Raw genomic sequence first — 17,156 nt, forward strand, 5'->3', positions numbered from 1 at the left:
GGCAGTAACTCAAGAGGCATTACACAGCCTCTGTGCCTTTCATCTGGCCCACCTGAACACAGTCAGCTCTCTAGTGCACAGCAGGTGGATACTGTAGCCAGGCCTCCTCCATGTCTTCCCATTTCACAAATAACAGATAACTTTTAGACCTGGCCACAACCACAGCCATCACTAGTAGTAGGAACCCGGCCTTGTCTCTCCGTCTGCTTTGTCCACGGAGAGCATTTTTAGAGGGCTTTGCTTTATTTCTAATATGTTTTGACTATTGGTCAACCTCTGTCCTTAAATATCTAATTGCCAGATTGAGAGACTGCTCATTGCAGTTTGTTTTGCTCAAATTTGACTCAGTATACCAAATGTTTAATGTCCTTCCAAAGTAAATTGTTAAGACATAGTCTTAAGTTGTACTTAAAACGTGCTTGCCCATTTAAAAAAAAAGCTTGTTATATTACATGGCACATAATAAAGCATAGTTCTATGGCAACCGTTGCCTACAGCTGGACACATAATTAGAGTGCCTCCTTACCTATAATTTGCGTAATAGTTTTGGGGTGGCGGTATGTTATTAGCATATGAAAAGGCTAAGCAGGGGTCATTGTGCATTGCATTGGCAATTAGAGGGGAGAGAAGGACAGAAGAATGTTTGGAGCTGCCATTAATTGGAAATCACTACAAAGCCATGTTTTAATTATAATTTAGTGAGAACAGCAGTGCTTTAAATAGATATGTTTCCTCCACCATTATTTTCTGTAACAGTATGAATGCCTGGACCTCTTTCCTTTCATAGTGTGTGGCTTTGAAGAAATTGGGATTAAATTAGATTAATTTGAAAGGCTATAGTTGTCAGGCTTTTTTCATGATAATACCATGTGCTACTGCTTTTACATTGAAATGAGAGGGCTTTTTATTCATAGGAATGAATGTAATGAAATACTGCAGATATAACTCTAATGAGGTCATGTGACTTTTAGCATGATCATGCACTTCCAAACAAATTTCTCATAAGAAAATGTGAAGGTAAATAAATATTTGATAATGCTTCTCTGACATTAGATATTACAAACATTATAGAGCTTAATGTTTTGCTTTGTGTGTTTTTTTTTTTTTTTGTATGTTCATTTTAGGTCGAAATGAATTGATTGCCAGATACATTAAACTCAGAACTGGGAAGACGAGGACAAGGAAGCAGGTAATAGACCCCTTTAGAAACTTGTGCATGTCAAATAATATGAGAAGGCCATTATTACTGTACGCCCCTGCTGCCTAAGCTTCTGCAAGAAGGAAGATATACCATACATGCAAATGGTGCAGACACAAGATTCAAAAGTAGACTGTACACACATGCATGCATGCTCACACACACACACACACACACACACAAACGCAAACACACACACACACACATACACACACACACACATATAGATACATAGACACAGAGGCATGGAGCTTTACTGCATGCTAAGGCTGGGTGTCAGTGGGCTGATGATGTGGCCTTGGAGGTGGAGAACTGCGTGGAGACAGTTCAAGACTGTGCCAGCCAGCTTAGTATTGTGTTGCATGGGAGCACGCTGCTTCACTGGAGCTTTGGCCAAAGTTGAGACACCATACACACACACACACACACACACACACAAACACAGGAATAGAGACATGCTATAGCGCTGGTAGTTTTACATGGCCCTGTGTAGTCCTGTGTTTTTGAGACTTTTCTAGTTTGCAGTACCCATGATTTAATTGGCAGAGCACACTGAACAACAGTCATCAAGTGTTCATTTTTCTCAAATTTAGCATATTCACTGCATAGCTAACCAATGATACTAAGCTTACTGAAAATACAGTAGCAACTTGGTCAGTAGCAATGGCGCGCTCACTCGGAACACTCTTCATCACTGTTGATGAGTACACTAATGAAGCTCATAAAAGTCTGCAGTGTATCTGAAGAACCAGTCATTTTAAAGGATCTACTGGTCTGTGTTATTACTCTAATAAATGTGTTCATGTAATTATCATTAAACGTAATTATATAAGTTCCAAGTCTCACATATTAAAAGCTTATCATGAAAACACACAGAATTCACAGTTCTGAGGCACATTTTCAGCTGCTCAGAAAACCTCATCTCTTAATTCCTGGTTTATATACTTTACCAGAAACTTTTATGGTTCTATAATGACTGCCCATTTGTTCAGAATGACACTGTTTACACTGCAGCAGAAAATAACAAGTGGTCCAGTGTCTCTGCTCCAACATTTCCTTATTTTTTTTTTTTTTTAATTTGTTATGGATCGCATTAACATCATTGCTAAGCAAACACACATATGTACACATATAAATGCAAAACTGTTGAACAATAAGAAGAGAATGAAAATGCGCTAAAACAATATTGCAGTTGTAATAATTCGACTGCTGAAATTTATTTTCTAAGTCAAATGACTGTTTACAGTGTTAAAATATGTGTTAATGTGAATTTGGCCAGTTGAAGTGTTGAGAATAGCCGGTCTCCTGAGGCCCGTCAACCTCGTTACCTCACTGCTGTCGGTGTCAGGCCGACTCAACAGGCACTTATGTGTTATTGGCCTGATTAAGACCAGAGCAACTCTCCACATCACCCTCCTCAACACAACATTGCACAACCCACCTCACATTAGCTTTAATATTCTGCAATGTAGGCCACTGAATTATTCCAGCAGACTCATGATATATTCTGATGCGCAGAACAATGTTTAAAACGTCCAGGGCCTCTGAGGCCCCTCTCTCTCCACCTCCCTGAAGAATACTAGACATGCCCATTCTCATTCTGCACACAGAAGATCACATCTGCTCTCTCTTAATGTGCTTAAGGAGCCTGCATCCTCCTTAATCAGCTCACTTAAGTGATGACGATGAGAAAAGACAATGCTTGGGTGGCTGTTAGCTTGGTGTGTGGCTTGGAGATGCTTCTCTTTTATTTTAGCAGGCTGACAGGAGCACAAATCCCCTCAAGTGTTCACAGTGACAAAAATGTGTAATTCTTTTTGTATGTTTTTTTTTTTTTTTGTTTTCGGTTTCTTTGTTTTTCTTTTTTTTTTGTTGTTGTTTTCTTTTGCTGTTTTTCTCCTTCTGTTTGAAAAATGGAGGTGTCTAGTCACATACAGGTCTTAGCAAGAAAGAAAGTTCGAGAAATCCAAGCTGCCATCAAGGTACGTCTGGCTTTGCCCAGTTGCAGGGGGGCTTTTCATTGCCATGGTTACAGGCTGTTCCTTTGTTTTCCTCCCCTCCCCTACCCCGCAGGTGTCTAGTCACATTCAGGTTCTTGCCAGAAGGAAATCTCGTGAGTTTCATTCCAAGCTAAAGGTATGCGCTTTTCTGCTTTTGGGCTTGTGGTTGCTATGCTTTTCACTTCCTGTTTCCCTTGGTGACAAGAGAATGCCTAGCCCCCTGATTCCCGTAACCTAGATCCCAGCATGTATCAGTCTCTGTAGCATACATACTGTAGTTTAACCACTCTTCCTCTCTCTCAACTTCCATTTACCCCCCCCCCCCTTTCTCATGAGCACATAATACAGCCCAGTGGTGTTAAATGTCTGTTTTAATGACTCTGTGCTCCTCTGTGCTGTTATACAACACTTAATACATTTGCTTTGAGGTTAATCAATACAAATCCCTTTGAGACTCATGGTTTCTAGGTGTAAAGCTGTTGCAAAACTTTTCATAGAATATTACTGTTTTAGCCAGGTAAAATAAAAATGAACATTGATTAAAAGATTTTTGTTTTCCCTTACCTCAGTTTTGGAAGAGGAGCTTTATATTTTATTTTGGCTCACAAATCTTAGACGTTCCCCAATATTTTTTAAAATTTCAAATTTATTTTTTAAAATCACATTTTTTTTTTTTATCCCACAGACATGTCTCAGATATTTAAATGAAACACACACAATCATACAAACCTCAAAGCAAATGATCCATGTCTAGTTTGTAAAGTGCTTTGGTTGTGTGTTGTTTGCATGCAAATATGTCATATTCTGGTTGAGATGAGTGCTCTGAGGTTGTTATTTGTCCAATGGGACGCATGCTGGCAAGGTGCTTTGGCTGATGGTGAGTGGCTGAGAGCTGGAGGGTCAAAGGTGAACATTCTAAAGTCTGCGTAGATCTCCTCTTGAAATACAGTGCTCACTAGATAGACATAACATTCAAAAAGGGGGCTTTAGACTCAGTGTGGTAATGAATGAGAAAGTCTTGCTTCTTTTTCTTCTGCCCTGCAGTGTGAACTCTGTCCTAGCTAAAGTGTGGATTTGAGAGGCTGGCCATTAATCAGAGAACACAGCTCTGATGTTCTCTGTGGTCTTCTGTTGTCTCCTTTCGTTTTCAATAACCCATTGACTGTCGCATACTTCCTTCATGCCGCATTAATGAAACTGCTCAAATCACCCTCATTCTTTCTTCTTATTTCATAACATATGCTCCCTCTGTTATTCACCTTGCAAATAGCCAAGTGCTCCGAATATAATCATCTTACATTAAATACAGACACACAATGACTACAGCCATAAAAGCCTTCTATAGAAGGTGTGTTCTGATAATAAATTGACCTGTTATTGAAGATATTTCTGAAGGGGTCATTTCGTAAGAAGTGTGTTTACAGTAAGGACCTTGAGGTTGGTCCAGATTTCTTCTTCCTCACTTTTTCGCACTCTTTTTTTTTCAAAGAGATAACCAACTCATTTGATTGGCGCACTTTTTCACAGATTCCCGTTTACTCAGATGGATTAATGACCCCTCATTTCAGTGTGTGTGTGTGTGTGTGTGAGTGTGTGTGTGTATGCATGTGTGTGCCTGTGTGTTTCTGTCATGAATAGCTGGTCTTTCAGGGACACTGGCGGCTGCCTGAGTCAAAACAGCCAGCTTTTGTATGGCTCTCTGTCTACTCTCATCTAAAGCAAATTAGAAATCAGAAGCAGGGAAGAATTTGAGCTCTCTCCTGCCATTTGCAGAAGGCATTATAGTAAAGCTGCCCTGTCTCCTCTATCTGCGACATGTTGAGTGAAATGACTGTCATTATGGTGCCACTCTCTGGGCTGGTCTGTAATGAAAGGTGGCCATAGTGATCTAAAGCTCACATATTATCAACTATAAATCTTCATGGCAGATGTTCCCTGTAGTTCATTTTCTAGCGAGTTTATAGACTGGCAGTTATTGTGACATTATTTCTGAGTCATGTTCATTATGTTTAATGCATGGCTGGAAAAAAAAATCAATTTACTGTTTTGCAGTGCAAATAAAGAGGAAATTCTTTGAAAAGATAATATTGTATTTCTTAAATCGGTTAATGATTAAGCAAAGATAAAACCAAAACGCAGTAAAAATAATTAACAGACACATTTTTACATGAGCATACCATTCAGTATCATGTCCTTACCTAAACTTTTAAACGATCTTTTTTTTTTTATCAAGTAATGCAATGTTTAATCGTTTAGTGTAAAAACATAGATATCCTTTTTAGTGTGGAAGAGCCTTTCTGTTTAAACTGACTTTCTTGACTTTGATTAAGATGGGGATATTAATGATGACAGTGAATTAGGTTATATCTTTTAAGTGTTAGAAGCTTGTTATTTTTTTGTCGCCTCCTGCCGCACTAAGCTATATAATTGAATCATGGACATAGCAACTCAAGGTGTAATTAGAAACCATGTGGTAATCTTTAATTGGGTATCAGTCTTTAAATTCAAGCTTTTGATTTCTCTGAATTTAATATATTGAGACAACTACGTTTAAATTCACACTCTTGATTTTACTGAATTTAAGGTATTCAGACAACTACATTAGAAACTACACCGAGCATGCCACATAGGTTAAACAACCCATTAATTGAGTTTTAGCCAATCAAATACTTTTAAATCTTTTTGAAATCAAATACTGCAGGTTTAACTGTAGTATTTACAAGTTAACACATTCTCCTTTGCAGAAAGGAATTTAAAATTGAAACGACAAAAAAATCAACAATTGTAGTTGTAGTCATATCATAATTAATCAGTTGTAGCATTTACAAGTTAACGCATTCTCATTTCAAGAAAGGAATTTAAAATTGAAACTTCTGAAAATTCAACAATTGTAGTTGTACTCATATCATAATTAATCAGTTATGTCTGTTTAATTTGTAATATACCTGTTCTTCTGCATTTTTAACGTGACGTTAAACACAAATCGTCACATAGTTGGAGCCCCAGTTGCCCTAGCTCATGATTGCTTTTGTATTTTTTTGTTCAATTTTACAATGCCAGAAAAGTAGGAACTGCAAAATTACAATAAAGCCTTGTTTTTTTTACATTTAGGTGACAAGTATGGTAAGTATAAGGTTTCAGTTTTTGCCGCTTTCTGTGCCTTTATGCGTCTCTAGGCGAGCTGTGTCTATGCTTATGCTGTTGTAGCATAGAGGCTGGAGAACACCTGCTTGCACTGGGCCTCTCTCTCATGGCGGACAGCTCCATACCAGCTCACCTTCACATACTTAGCTCTTGCCAGCATGTTTGCCTTTTGCCTTGTACCCACCATCTCTACTCTGGGGTCTGAAGCTAGAGCACTCACTCTGACCTCAGCATGCTTGAGAAATATTTTAGGGCTAACAGACCTTTAGATGCTCTTTTGTGGTGAAGGATTTGCCCTACTCATATCTCTTTGCCACTAAGATATCAGAGTCCAAATGTAGATTCTTTAGGAGGCATGTGCTCTTTCATGGTGCTGCAGGAAGAATAGATCCCTCTGCAACATTCGCCATGATACAAGCTAGCTTATAGCATCTTGTAATCACACAACGCCTATTTAGAACACACAATGAGAACTTCAATTTAGAACACAATGAAGACTTTAAAGACCAAATGAATGAAAATCTGCACGCAGACTTTATCCTTCCTGCCAAAATTAAACTTAACAGAATGAAGAGACCTTCAAAGAGGGAAACCATTAACTGTAGACAGCATTGCTGACTCTTTTGTCCTCACAGTATCTCTGGTTAACTGAACTCTATCAGGCAACCTTGATAACAAACCTTAGGATAAGAATATAATGGACTGGGAATAAAAAGAAGGATGTTACTCATTTTATATGCCAAGATTTATCTGGGACAAATGGACACTTTTAAAGATTTTTGAAGTATTGGAGAAAAAAATAATAACAGTTTCACTATGATTCAGTGCCTTGCAGTCTTGAATCCTACTTCACAGGGACAGTAGTCATGTGGCAACCTTGTGTGAAGTACATAATGGTAGCACGCATTCTTTTCAGGCATGTACAGTTTTCATGGTATAGCACTTTCTTTTTGTGTCAAGAGCTTTTATGATTTCTTCTTCAGTATGCTTTCTGTCTGTCACTGCAGAGCATATCTTTGTGTAAGGGTGTGAGCTGCTTTTTTCCCCCCTTGTTGTATGTTTGCTATGCCTCCTCCTCTCTGAGCTTTAAGCCTTTTGTGAATGCTGTTGAAGGATCAGACCGTGAAGGACAAAGCCCTCCAGAGCATGGCCTCCATGTCGTCGGCTCAGATCGTTTCTGCCACCGCCATCCACAACAAGCTGGGCCTGCCAGGCATCCCGCGCCCCGCCTTCCCTGGAGCGGCAGGGGTAAGACAGCCTCTGGCGCCCCACTATCAGTCCACTTAAGCCAGCAGCAAGGCTAACTACTGGGCCTCTACACCAGGCCCAATCCCATTACACAGAACCATGCTCACAGGCACTGCCCACATCTGATAAGCATACAACAGAAACAAGTGCTGGTCAAGATAACCATTTAAAAATTGGATATATTACACTTTTTTTTAATGCGAGAAATCTGACTCTCAGATAACTCTTATATAATGACCAAACAGTGATAAGGTGTGTGTCTCTGGATAGGCTATTTTTTGTTGTCCATTTATATATCTAATTCTCTAGTTTTGGCAGGGCATGATATCTACTGGCCAGCCTGGATCTTCTCAAGAGTGAGTATATCCTCGTTTGAAAATAGCAGATGGACTCTTTCTCCCTCAGTTGTCCATCTCCTTTTCCCTGCCATTTTTCTTTTCATTATTGTTTGTTTCATTCTTCCTCTTGCCAACTCTTGAGCTCTTCTTGAGGTCAGTGGTCAAGGAGTTTGAGTTTTCCAAACGAAGAGAAGGACTGTATCCAAGTTTGAATACTTTGTGCAGCTATGATTCGTTGCTGTACAACGTTCAAAATCTCGACAATGCATTGTCAAGCATAACCTTCAGACTGCTGCATTTTTCACGGTCTTTCTCTCCTTCTGTTTCAGCATTAAGCCGTTTGCCCAGCAAGCCTATCCTATCCAGCCAGCAGTCACAACAACAATCTCAAGTACATCTTTTCACTTTTGCATTTAGATTTACGTTTTCGTTTATTGATTTGACAGAGGCTTGCTTCCAAAGTGACTTACATAATGAATGCATATAATACATACATAGCTGAGCTGGCTTGAGTTAACAGACAATACTTGAAAGCAAGTGCTGTAGTTTAGAGCAGTAACGTCATCCTATAGCAAGTGTGAAAGTAATCAGGACTATTTAATCATGACAAATAATAATTGCAAATTATAATAATTAATAACTGTTGTGTCCTATTACAATCAGTCAGAGCATTGATACATAGTACACCATAAAAAAACAACAATAAATGCTTAATTATAATTTGCCAATACTATCGGCAATAGGAATATGGAAGCTAAAATTGCAGAGGATACCCAGAAGATATGGTCTTATAATATACTGTGTATAGGCTGCTGTTGTCCCATTGGCAGCTCTGTATGCCAATACCAATGTTTTAAATCAGATTCACACAGCCTCTGGTAGCTAGTGCAGGGACACCATCAGTGGAGATGTATGATTGTGCTTAGATAAAGTGAGAGCCAGTCTTGCTGCTGCGTTCTCGACCCTGTAAAGTGATTGAATTGTGCACACACTGATGGGCCGACCAGGAGAGAGTTGCAGTAGTTCAGTCAAGAGATGACTAGCACCACTTTTAACCAGTCATTTATTCTTTTTACGCGATTCATGGAGTTGTCTCACTGAAACGCCATTTTGTATCCAGGTTACGAGACCACGGCGGCACCAGCACCCACAGTGCCAGCATGGCAAGGCCGATCCATCGGCACGACTAAGCTGAGACTTGTAGAGTTCTCTGCTTTTCTCGAACAACAGAGAGACCCAGACTCTGTGAGTAGTCATTTTACACATGTCAACTGACTTTTATCTTGAAACAACAACAGCTGCATCTGAGAGTGTCTCATAAAATGGACACTGAATACCTTTCATTCGTGACACTAAGAGTATGCCAGTGCACCATGATGTTCACTAGCAGAACGGTTCCAAAACCCATTTGTGTGTGTGTGCAGACAAGGCTAGTGAGGAAGGCCAAACACATCTCTGTCATACGAAAGGGCAAAGACATGGTCAACCCAGATTCCGAGATTTATTTATGAATTATCTGAAGGCAGTGATCTATCTTACTTTGTCAGATTATGCAGTTTTTGTTAGGCCAGTGATAACACATGGCAGCAGCCATTTGTCATACATTTAGCGGAGCATGTCAAATGGCCATATATTTTAAAGGCTGATCTAGAGGTGCCGCATGCAGGTTTAAAAAAAAAAAAAAAACGTTATTTAATTTCTGGTTATTTTTACTTGGTAGAACCCAGAAACTTTTGGAAAATCTATTAAGAAATGTTGTGAGGTTTTTTATTCATGGAATGATCATTTATATGTGATTTCTTTCCTTATTCTTCACATTTAACCATGAGAAATAATTTCAGTTGTGCATTATTAATGTGATATCACTCGAAGATATCATCCCTGATGTTCAAACATATATATTTTTAATAAATCAGTAGGTGAAAAAATCTCAGTAAGATTACAGACATCAGTCAATATCATAAACTACAGATTAATTTTATTCATAATAAAATGTTGGGACAAACACATATAGTCACATAAATGAATGATGGTACTAGTGAAGAATGTGATACATGTGAAATAAAAGGAATTGATAGTAGTCAGGTGAATACATTTTTGTCAGGCATTGTATGTTTATACTATATACCGTATGACATACCAAACAGCATGCATGTAATTCCTACATATTTCCAATTTCGCAGCACAGACCAGCATTTTCGTTATTTTTTAAATAATTCATGTCAGTTCACTTAGTACAGCGAACAACAAAAATGCCATTATATTTTATGCCAAAAATGTTAACCTTGGCATTTTAACTTAGGGTTTTTTGTCCAAGAATGTTTTCAAAACAAATGTCTGGTTTATTTCTTACACCCTTGCTTTTTGTGTATATGGGAATGATCTTTCTTCTTTTTTTAACTGTCTCTCTGTTTCTTTTACAGTATAACAAACACCTTTTTGTGCATATTGGTCAGACAAATCACTCCTATAACGATGCCTTGCTTGAATCAGTGGACATTCGTCAGATTTATGATAAATTTCCTGAGAAGAAAGGGGGCCTGAAGGAATTGTTTGGCAAGGGTCCTCAGAATTCCTTCTTTCTCGTAAAGTTCTGGGTAAGCGTCTGAGAGCAGAAAAACAGTACTTCAGTCCGTGACTCATTACTGAACCTGAGAGTAAATAATGAATTTTCTTGGTATTATCACAGTTCATACATTTTCACAGTTATTCTTGGAGACACAAGTATAGACATTATGGTTCTTAAGAAACGTTGAAGCTGTGTGGACTTTTAATGTGAAATATGAATTGTTGTAATACAAAATTTTCTGTTCATACAAGAAGTACCCAAAATAGATTCTTCTATATTTAAACAGGTTTGCTCTTTTGTTTGTATTATCCTGTTGTGCTTTGCGTAGTGCAGTTTAACTTGTACAATGCCTCCATATGTAGAGATGGTTAAGATGGCTTTATTGAAAGCTGCAGACTGTTAGTTGCTATATTTGGTGTTGCATAGCAGGAGAGTGCTTGATCAAAGCTCTTGCTAATTCATTGAAATATTTCAAAAACAGTCGGCTGACCCGGTTACACTGCTAATAGCTGTTTAAACATTGCACACATTTTGCCCACAACAAAATGCTAAGTAGCGGCGAGCAACAAAGTGGGTGCTCTTCGTGGCCAAGCGTGAGCCCGCTCAAATTCCGTTTGAAGTGACAGACAGATCTGAATTTCAAATGAAATGCGGAATCTGCACAATAATGCCCCTCTAGAATATGATGTGAAAATATAACAGGGCTGCCTTAATGAAAAGGGAACATGCCTGAGAAGGATGTTTGCTCTTTTTTTAATCCTGACAATGAACATCCTGTCCTCAGCATATAATGTGGCTACTGAGAGATGTTCTTAATCATGAGCATGAAATAGCTTTTATGTAATATGTCATTACAGTTATTTGTTCGTCATTTGGTTTTGAGAAAAAAAAGAAGCTCAAAACCAATAAGCTGTTAAAAGGGGCTCATATATTTTTTTTATTTTGTAGATATTGTTTAATAAATAGTAATGGCAACAAAAAAATGATTGAGATGTCAAAGAAATGTTCAGTTTAATTAATAATTTGTCTTCTCATTATTTTACATTCAGTAACTTAAACTGTTCAGTCTAGCAAACTGAACGTCATGTCTATTTTCCCTTTTAATGCAACTGACACGTTGATCCTACAAACACTCCTAAAAAACATAAGCATATCAAATCCACTAGATGGCAGTTACAGCAGTTGGTTGAGCTTTTCCATATTTGATTCATGATTAGATAAGTCATGTTTTCTCAAATATTTTTTGGAAATGGCTGTCATTATGACTATTATTATTATTATTACTAGTTTTAGTTGTTGTAGTTGTAGTGGTAGAGGAAGAGGAAGTACTAATGAGAACTATATTAAGCTTAAAATGAAAATATTGCAAAATAAATTCAGAAGAAAAATTCAGAAGAAAAGCTTTATCAAAGGAGATAACGAGGTGTGTGAAGCCTGGCTTAATGAGTGTGCTCTGTCTTGGTCTCTAGGCTGACTTGAACTGCAACATTCAGGACGATACAGGGGCCTTTTATGGTGTGACTAGTCAGTATGAGAGTCCAGAAAACATGACCATCACCTGCTCCACTAAAGTCTGCTCCTTTGGAAAACAGGTGGTGGAGAAAGTCGAGGTAAGAGATCGTCATTACAGATCTTGTACTGTATGCAGTTAAGCCATTTTTTTCCCGAGTAATTTTATAAATTTTAAATTTTTATATGATTTAAAGAGGGAATTGTAATAAATTAACACTAAAGAATATAAAGAGTAATTGTAGTTATTATCCAGTTTAAACTCCAGCTGTTGCCAGTCTAATCATTAAAATCGCTTTTATGTGATTGTGCAGAATTTTAGCTTTTGATTATTTGATGCATGGTCATAAGAATTTTCCTCCTCCTGTGTCCCCTCAGACGGAGTATGCACGCTTTGAGAATGGACGCTTTGTGTACCGGATAAGCCGGTCTCCCATGTGCGAATACATGATCAACTTCATCCATAAACTCAAGCACCTGCCTGAAAAATACATGATGAACAGTGTCCTGGAGAATTTTACCATCCTATTGGTAGGTTATACTGTCAGTCAGTCCTGTCTTGGAGTAGGTCAGTTCCTTGCTTAGATTATCAGAGAGAGTAAGTGAAAGATGGGATGGTATTGTGGCCCCATAGTTGAGCAGGTCTGAGCATTTTTCACATTCCTGTGGGGCTGTGGGGAACCTCATAATCTCCTGCTGAGAGGAGGGAGGAACCCCATTCATTAGCTATTACACACACACACACACACACACACACACACAGGCACATGCTCACACACGCGCGCGCGCACACACTCATGTACATGCACGCACACGTGCACACACACACACACACATGCATGCATGCACACACACATGCACACACACACGCGTGCGTGCTCACACACATACACACATGCATGCACACACACATGCTCACACACATGCATGCACACATGCGCGCGCGCGCGCAAACACTCACTCGCATGCACACAGTCACGCGCGCACGCACACACACACACACATGCATGCACACACACATGCTCACACTCATTCTCACACACACAGACACACACACACACACACAGACAGGCACTGCACACACTCAGTCTCACACACACACACACACACACACACACACATATACACAGAGAGAGATATTAGAGAATTTCTGTTCCCCTGGTAGTGTCCTTTTTCACTTGTCCTTTCTCAGGTTCCTCACATTCTCCACACTGACACATTCTATCACAGAGTGTGTGTTAATGTTTGTGTTTTTCTGTGTTTGTGTGTTTATGCACTTGTGTTCATGAAGCTATGAGTTGTGTCACCTCCTGTTTCTGTTTTCCAGGTGGTGACAAACAGAGATACACAGGAGACGTTGCTGTGCATGGCGTGTGTTTTTGAGGTGTCGAACAGTGAGCATGGAGCTCAGCATCACATCTACAGACTGGTGAAGGAATGAGATCACTCTGAACAGCCCTTTCACATTGACTGAGAACCTCAATACAAGTGGCAGTGCCTCTAGCTGAACACTCACCCAGAATGCTTTTCTGTCACATTTGGGTGATGCTTATTGTTATTAATTTTTTTGTCTTTATTAATGTATATGTGTTTGACTGCAGCTGTGAATTGCGGTACAGTTGTATTATGTTTTGATACGGGAAAAAATATCATCAGTTAAAATGACTCTGAATCAATGTCTGTTTGTTGGATGTACATTTAAAGAGTGACAGTATCAGTTGACTAAAGGGTTGAGTTGAACTGGGTTGAATTTGAGCAAGAAACTGAAAACAACTTTTGTCAATTTTTATCCTGTAAAAAATGAGTAGATATCAGCCATTATCAGTGGTTTATGAATGTGTATGTGTGTAGTCATTAATTTGTACATGTATATAGATGTATATACATACTCACATACTTGTAGGTTTTCCAAAGAAAAGTATTTGAAATTTTTCATCCCAGAATACCAATTTGCAGATTTAAAAAGTACAAAGATTGAAAATGGTTGTGGCCATTGGATTTAGAAGTTACTGCATATTGAAAAAACATTTGTAGCATTCAGGGAATTCAAGAACCCTTTTGCCCTAGATAAAACACTTTTGTACACATTACAGAATCTTTTACCTTTATTGAGAATGACTGCACTGTGATTAACACTAAAAATATTTATTCCAACCTGTGTCTCTGCCTCATGAAAGGCAAGCCGTCATTTATTGAGAGAGAAAAAAAAAGCAGATTTAACCCCTCACCTTGGCCATGATACAGCCGTTTCAATCCTTTGGTAAAAAAAAAAAAAAAAGAGAGATCTTTGTTATTTTGATAGTTGGTAAGAAAGCACTACGCAGATTACACTGATTTTAATTGTCATCTTGTCCTTAGCACTTGGTTCGTCTCAGTGGACATGCCTTAGTGAGCATAGCTGTGTTCATAGAACTGTTTATTCAATCCAATTCCAAGTGTCTGTCGCTGCCTTGACATTCAAACAAAACAACCCATGACTCTGTGGCCTACACAAAGTGTTTTCTACATCTCCGAGCCTTAAACGTGGTCATGTGAATTCCAAAAGATGCCACTAAAGCTGTGATCTCTTTCCTAAGCTGGAAGGCTTTTCTTGTTATTGTAATGTAGGAATTGTACAGTTATGGAGGTGCCAAAGCATAACACAAAACAGTACTGTGCCTTAGTGTATGTGTCTCATATCCGAAAAACAAACAAACAAACAAACGAAAAAAGAATTAACGTCATCTGTGTTGTCTGTAAGAGAACTGGCCTATATGCATATTGGTTTGAACAGTAGACCGTACGAAAATATTTTCTCTCAGTGATTGGTTAATTTTCTTGTGTGAAACACTGTTTAAAAACTGACCTTGCCTTTCTTATTCAAGAAGACCAAAAATAAGTGGAGATACATACTTAATCTCCTTAATGTCCTGCACTGTAGCATGAAAGTGCCTTTGGTTCAGATTTTTCCAGCTTAGAAAAGACTAATATTATTTTGCAGTACTGAGAGTAACAAAAACCAAAAAGAGGACATAAGAAAAATATTCACCACATTGCCTTCCTGAAATTTTATAAAAGAAAGAAGAAAAAGTCAAGGGACGGTGTGTGAATAAATGTTGAGGTAATATGATATTATTATTAATTACAATAGTTATTATAGTAATATTTGATTTGGTGTTCAGGCAAATTGTATCAATGATCATCTAGAAAGCACCTCCGTTTATATGTGTGTTCAATTCCATTCAGAGAAAGACATACTTAATTACTTGTGTGTGTGTGGGGTGGGGAGACTTTTTTAAAAATGGCTTAAGGAATAATTCTGTTGGGAATTTGTAAGGTCGACCTTACTTTCCATGCAATTTGTCACACAAAACACTGCTCAAAATATATCATGTTTGGGAAATATCTTCAGCAGTTTTGTTAGCCACAGTCTTTCAGGCCATAAACAAATCAAAGTGTCAAGCTGTACTAAATGTCAATCCGATATCCAAAAGTCCATGATGTTAGGGATGTTTCTGTAGTCAATAATGTTTATGTTCTGAGTGACTGAGTTAAGCCACTCTCAGAGGCTTATGTTTTTACATTTGACAATAGCGAATTGTACAACCTCTCTCATATACCGTTCAAATGGATCATTTGGAACAGTAATTGCTAAAGAACATTCTATGGTTGCAGACTATGTTAGATTGATTGCTCTGTATGTTGTACTGCTTAATGTAAACTGTGGATTTTTTGTATGCTTTACATCAAAATGGCATAATATTTCGATTGTTTTGTGTTTGCCCTCCCTTTGCCCTATGTTCTTGTTTGCTGTTATGACATACTTATTGAAATTTTCCTGTATTACTGTTCTACATGTATACAATGGTTTTTTGTAATGACGTCAGTATAATCAGAGCCCAGTTGGGTGGTGTTGCTGTTACTGCTACACTGCTGGTGCATTTGAAATGTCAGTTCCACCTTAAAAATCAGTTCACAGTCCCCTTTCACTCCTTTAGGGATCTGAAGACTAATGTCTTTAATAAGATGAATGTTCAGAGGACATTTTGATAGCAACGGACACTACATGAGGATTTCTGAAGGTATCTTGACACGTCAGCAGTTTAGCTCTTGTTCTTAATTGTTTGTGTTTTGTCTATGTGTAGGTACTGGTACCTCTTTTGATCATTGCCATTTCAAATGTTGGCTTTAAAGTGAACTTTTCTCTAGTTCAGATAGTATCATAAGACTATTTGGTTTGTGTGCAGAGATTTTTTTTAAAGAAAAACAGGTGCTTTGTATAAATATATATTCTGGCTTTTCTTGGTACAAAGGTGTGATATCTTTTAATATCCATGATGATGGTCAAGCATTGGAGCAAGGATGAGAGGGGAGAGAGAAGAAAACCTGCTATGTGTATGTGTTCTTTACTGCATATGGTCTTGTCTTTGCTCCGTAACATTTTGATGCCTTCTTGATAAAGTGGTAGATTTTGTAGCTTTCTAGATACTTTGTATGTATACAATATTGAATAAAATAAATAATTCAAGCTCTCTGCTGCTTTTTGTTTATCTAATTTGAAGATGTTTTATTGTTGTTATTTGATCAGTTTTCACTCATTCATGAAGTGCATACATGGGGTTTTCAAATATAAACATCTTTTTAAGAAATATATCATAGACATGGTTAATAAAGTTAACCTTTGCTACAGTAAGTTGTACAGGTATATAGGTAGTTTTGTATTTGACTATAGAAGATTTAAGTATGAGAGATGTGTATATCTTGATGAATTTATTTAAGGATGTGATTTACTATCTGAAATGGTAAATTTTCTGTTGTCCTCGATGGGAGTATGGCATGGCCTACTTTGGCCTTTATCTCTATAATCCACATCAATAAATTATACTGGCAATACCAGGCCCTGCCTCTGAACAACACATATGTGGGGAGAGTAGCATCATTTCTAGTAACAGTTTCCAAAAAGTAAAACAAGATTTAATAATTCAACATTAAAGCATCAGTATTACATTCAAATGTGTAGCTCCTTTTCATAAAATACTAATCTAACCCAATTTACGAGAACATTCTATACATATTATTTATTCTTTTATGTATTTATCATTCATTTAATTACTGGTTCGCTTTCATTTTTGGCTTCGTGTAGACACTCCTAGCTTAATACGGTCGAGTAT

The 17,156-nt window shown here is 37.9% G+C and overlaps 1 protein-coding gene across 2 annotated transcripts in view; it reads left to right on the forward strand.

The window, feature by feature from the left end:
* tead1b (TEA domain family member 1b) overlaps nucleotides 1-16,463 on the forward strand; it is a 49,480-nt gene extending 33,017 nt beyond the window's left edge. Inside the window, exons 4-14 of one of the 2 annotated variants that reach the window (XM_030794038.1) lie at nucleotides 1,125-1,189; nucleotides 3,118-3,180; nucleotides 6,310-6,321; nucleotides 7,456-7,590; nucleotides 7,900-7,946; nucleotides 8,258-8,319; nucleotides 9,049-9,173; nucleotides 10,352-10,525; nucleotides 11,967-12,107; nucleotides 12,385-12,537; nucleotides 13,334-16,463. In XM_030794038.1, the coding sequence (XP_030649898.1) occupies nucleotides 1,125-1,189; nucleotides 3,118-3,180; nucleotides 6,310-6,321; nucleotides 7,456-7,590; nucleotides 7,900-7,946; nucleotides 8,258-8,319; nucleotides 9,049-9,173; nucleotides 10,352-10,525; nucleotides 11,967-12,107; nucleotides 12,385-12,537; nucleotides 13,334-13,447 (1,091 nt within the window). In that variant the 3' untranslated portion in view covers nucleotides 13,448-16,463. Of the gene's footprint in view, nucleotides 1-1,124; nucleotides 1,190-3,117; nucleotides 3,181-3,271; nucleotides 3,335-6,309; nucleotides 6,322-7,455; nucleotides 7,591-7,899; nucleotides 7,947-8,257; nucleotides 8,320-9,048; nucleotides 9,174-10,351; nucleotides 10,526-11,966; nucleotides 12,108-12,384; nucleotides 12,538-13,333 lie in introns of both variants that reach the window. The other variant, XM_030794029.1, reaches the window with a different exon arrangement.
* Nucleotides 16,464-17,156: the final 693 nt, after the last annotated feature.

Source organism: Chanos chanos, chromosome 2 (assembly GCF_902362185.1).
Source record: "Chanos chanos chromosome 2, fChaCha1.1, whole genome shotgun sequence".
Taxonomy (NCBI): Eukaryota; Metazoa; Chordata; class Actinopteri; order Gonorynchiformes; family Chanidae; genus Chanos; species Chanos chanos.